The sequence below is a fragment of the Cyprinodon variegatus genome, unplaced genomic scaffold (assembly GCF_000732505.1).
Source record: "Cyprinodon variegatus isolate N-32 unplaced genomic scaffold, C_variegatus-1.0 Scaffold143, whole genome shotgun sequence".
NCBI classification, from domain to species: Eukaryota; Metazoa; Chordata; class Actinopteri; order Cyprinodontiformes; family Cyprinodontidae; genus Cyprinodon; species Cyprinodon variegatus.
Genome location: NW_015150596.1, coordinates 156,138 through 158,224, shown reverse-complemented (window position 1 = coordinate 158,224; position 2,087 = coordinate 156,138). Strand labels below are relative to the sequence as shown.

General features: G+C 33.5%; 1 protein-coding gene across 1 annotated transcript in view; it reads left to right on the top strand.

Annotated features, from left to right (window-relative positions):
* nphs1 (nephrosis 1, congenital, Finnish type (nephrin)) overlaps positions 1-2,087 on the top strand; it is a 66,527-nt gene that overhangs the window by 56,929 nt on the left and 7,511 nt on the right. Inside the window, exons 22-23 of the mRNA XM_015376849.1 lie at positions 761-883; positions 1,438-1,486. Coding sequence (XP_015232335.1) covers positions 761-883; positions 1,438-1,486 — 172 coding nt within the window. The remainder of the gene's footprint in view (positions 1-760; positions 884-1,437; positions 1,487-2,087) is intronic.

Below are 2,087 nucleotides of genomic sequence, written 5' to 3'. Positions count from 1 at the left end.
AAATGTCTTAAATTTTGTATAGCACAAACAGTACAGCCAATAAACTTGGATTTTATGTGAGAGACCAAAATAAAAACATACTTGCGCAATCCTGGTTGCTGAATAATGAAACAAGACAGGTTTGATTTCAAACAACCAAAAATATGATGCCAATTACACAAAAGTAAATAAATAGATATAAAATTACAGATTTGTAGAAATAGATGAATTGCTGTGCACTATATGTATCCAAATATACAGAAATAATTACCAACAAAAAAACACAGCACATTTAAGTATAAAACAAAACAACAACATTAAAAGTTGGCAATAATTAAACAGACTGTTGCCAATGGTTTCTCTTTATTCTATGCTCTACCTGTACAGCATTGACAGAAAGCCATGCTTTTAAAGTCATTTTTATATTTATTCTCTCAAAAAAGCTATTATTTTTCATCATGTTTAAATTCGAAATTAAATGCTGATTATTTACTTCAGTTTTTATGTTTTGCATTATACATTTATATAAATATCTCATGATTTAGAAAGTTTTTGCTTATATATACTACATATATAGATATATATATCTATCTATCTATATATATATATATATAGATAGATATATATATACTATAAATATACTTATTATCATCTGCTAGTTTTTAATTATTAAAAGGCCACTAAGAGATCAGTTATTTTTTTATTTTTTTAATCCTAAATCTTTCAGTTTAACTTTCCAGATTCTGTTCTATCTGATCATTTTGTTTTTGTTTACAACCAGCTCCAAGAGCCCTGACAACCCATTTGACTGTGGCCTTCACAGTGGTGTTTGGAGTCGTGCTGGTGTTGAATTCGTTGGGCTGCTTCTTGGGGCGGAAGTGGAAGAACAGGCGTGACAAAACAAGTACCTGTGATTATCTTTTCATCTGCGGATGGGGAAGTGTTACTCGCTTTCTTGTCTCTGCAATGTTCCGATTTCTCCCTGCAAGACTCTAAAGACATTACTCTGAGCAATGATGTAATTGTCAGCTCGGCACCACCTCATCCCCTCATGTCCCTCTTTCTGTTTGTGTGTCCTGTCTCCTTTCCTTTTCCTCACCATCTGAGCCTCTACCTCGCTCTGGATTCATCCCTCAAATCTGTCACTTCAATGTTGCATTCATATCTTTTATCTCATTGGCCGGCTTCATGTCCTTCCTCTCTCCCCCTCCTTTTGTCTCTTTCCATTTGGTTATCAGCCTAACCATCAAGGCCTCCTTCTCAATCTTTAAGGTTTTGCATTTATTCAGCACCTTTCCTTGCCCTCTAGTTTTTACATTGAATTTCTTTCACATCTCGCTAATCTTTCATTCACTCTTGCTCTCTGGCCTCTTTAGTTTTCTGATAAAATTCAACGCTTTTGATCGGATAGCTCTCTGCTTTAAGTATTTCTTTCTTGTATTTCTGTTTCCCCTGTAGAGGCAAAAGGAGACAGGGCCGTAAATGGACAAAAGCTTGAAGAGGAAATGTAAGTCAAGGCTTTTTATATCAATGGATGAAATAAAGGTTCACACATGTTATTCGCTAACGTATTGAAAGCAGCTTGGGAGGCAAAAAGAGCTTTTGCTTGATAAAAATCAATCTAAATGTCTTAAATTTTGTATAGCACAAACAGTACAGCCAATAAACTTGGATTTTATGTGAGAGACCAAAATAAAATACTGAATAATATTAATGTAGAAGGAAAAGGTAACATGGTTTCAATTTTTCTTGTTAAATAAAAATGTTTGTTATAATTCATAATAATGGGTTAACATGTCAGGGGTTTTAAAATACTAAAGATAAATTCACACCAAATGTGGATTATGCAGCTGGAGCAGAGGATTTCCATGTTATTCCTTTGTTTCCCTTTAGGATTAATAAAGTTTAATTGAATTGAATGTAAATGGTGAGATGCAGCTTTCCAATAGACTGATGAATGGTGCATTCTTTGGTGAATTGGTGAAATTAGATCACTTTAATGGCTGCAAAACAGGCAAAGCAAAATTTGCAGGAGTTCAAAATTTTTTGTCTACATTTGTGTCAAAAAAAATAAAGTTGAAAAAGGAAGTGGAACATGCTCTTAAGAG